Source organism: Uranotaenia lowii, chromosome 1, assembly GCF_029784155.1.
Source record: "Uranotaenia lowii strain MFRU-FL chromosome 1, ASM2978415v1, whole genome shotgun sequence".
NCBI lineage: Eukaryota > Metazoa > Arthropoda > Insecta > Diptera > Culicidae > Uranotaenia > Uranotaenia lowii.
Window position 1 is genome coordinate 123,283,409 of NC_073691.1, and position 2,049 is coordinate 123,285,457.

A 2,049-nucleotide genomic window follows, 5' to 3' on the forward strand; every position below is an offset into this window, starting at 1 on the left:
TATGACATAAATACATGGTGAAAGCTAATGAATTTCCCGGCGCGTGGGTGAAAAAAGTTTCCAAATCCGTCCACTAGGAGCGCCACAATGAGCAAAAGAATTTGTTCCAATATTAAATGAAGCAGACTTTATAAATTAAACATATGGTCTTTATACTTGATCGAACAAACCAGCATCCTTCAAGAACGAAAAAACGACCTCTGTCATGGTTGGATCATTTCCTAGTGCCTTTCCTATATTCTTGGGGATATTATACGTCTGTCTAGCAACTTCGTATTGTGGGCATTCGTAAAAAACGTGCTCTACCGACTGGTGTACATGACTGTACTGTACACTGGGTCCGGAAATCACTGCCACCGCTCATGTTGTCGGTTATCACTTTAGATACCCATGACTTTGTATCTTCTGCTGGGACAAGATTGGTATAGAATGCTTGCCGACGACCTGATCTTGCGAGTTCATCAGCTTTTTCGTTCTCAGGAATGCCAGAGTGACCTGGGATCCAGACAAAAGTTGTATTTGGTGGAGCTTCCAGTAAGATTTTCTGAAGCCATGGGTGCTTAACTGACTCTGATTCTAGAGCAGAAACCACACTGGCCGAATCTGTAAAGACGGCGATGGGACGATCTGAGGGTGTTGTTGCTGCGATAAGGGCTGCTGCTGCTTCTGCTGAGAAGACTTTACATTGGTCTGGGAGTCGATAACAAGTGAAAAGGTCTGGTCCCGAGATACTATCCCGACCCTTCCTGATGCTAGTGAGCCCTCCGGGTAACGAACTGTGTGATTTGAGTACCGGATCCTGGTCAGTTCTATTACTGCTTTTTGGATAGCTGTTAGATTGGAGCCTGCTTTGAACTGCTTCTTGATTGTCAGGTCAATGAGTGTTTTAGGAAGGTTCCAGCCTCTGGTTCCACACCAATGGATACGCGGAAGCTTCTGGCCAGTGGATTTTCTAAGAAGGCGATCTGCCTCGGTCAGGAGGGACCCCTCCCCGTTCGATTCGGATGTCCTCGAAGCAAAACCTAGTGCTCGGTGGCACACCGCTCTATTTATAAAGTGTCGGAATGGAAGTTTACCACTTTCCGCACAAGCCGCGTCGCAGGAAGTGGAAGGTAGAAGTCCTGATGTTGTCTTGGTTATAAGTAGGAGCTAGCTTTTTCAACAGGGTTTGGAAACCTAATACTGTTTACTCAAGGCAGTATGTAATTCTGGAATTTACGATCGCATTTCCGATATTTAATCTTGATTCCCTGTTGCTGTTCACGTGTTGTCCAGCCAAAGTTTTTAAGATGTTGATACGGCTTCGACAGTCTTCCTTTATTTTATCAAAATGCGAAGCGAAGGATAGTTTTCTATCGATTATAATGCCGATTGTTTAAGTGATTTACGTCTTGGTACATTGGTTCCATTGATGGTAATTGGTGTATTAAGTATCCAGCAATGGTTTGAATTACACATGTGTGTGTATTCACTTTTGCTTGCTGATAGCTGGAAACCAACAAATGAGGCCCAACGAGCCACCCACGAGACAGCTTGGGCTAGTTTTCGTCGAATGGCCTTAACGGTGGCGCCAACAACCATCAAAAGCACGTCATCAGCGTAAACAAATATACGCATTCCGCTGGGAAGGTTATCATTTTCACAAGAAATAGCGTCAGGGCCAGTACAGAGCCTTGAGGACACCAGTCTCTTCATCGAAACCATCCTAAGTTATATTTTATGGAACTTTCAGAAAATCTCTGGCGATTTTTGTTGCTAATTCCGGCAGCAAAAACAACCAAAAAAAGTTATGGGAGGTGTTAAAATTTAAGAATTTGAAATTTCCTTACAAAGCTTGCAGCGGTCTTATGCGCATATTACCCAATATGCCCCTACTGTTCGTTTTTCGGTCACTGTATCTTTCTTGTTAGCAACCGATTATTACAAAACTTATAGTTTTAGAAACCTTGTAATGGTTTCAAGAAAATATTCAACTACAAGACTTCATTTTTCCGTTATTTAAAATCTGAGAAAAAAAATCGGAAAAACATGCTTCGGGAAAAAGGAAGC

General features: G+C 42.9%; 1 protein-coding gene across 1 annotated transcript in view; it reads left to right on the forward strand.

Moving 5' to 3' along the window:
* The window catches only part of LOC129737883 (eukaryotic translation initiation factor 3 subunit D-like), a 3,070-nt gene extending 1,467 nt beyond the window's left edge, over nucleotides 1-1,603 (forward strand). Inside the window, exon 5 of the mRNA XM_055729047.1 lies at nucleotides 1,489-1,603. Within this exon, the coding sequence (XP_055585022.1) occupies nucleotides 1,489-1,603 (115 nt within the window). The remainder of the gene's footprint in view (nucleotides 1-1,488) is intronic.
* Nucleotides 1,604-2,049: the final 446 nt, after the last annotated feature.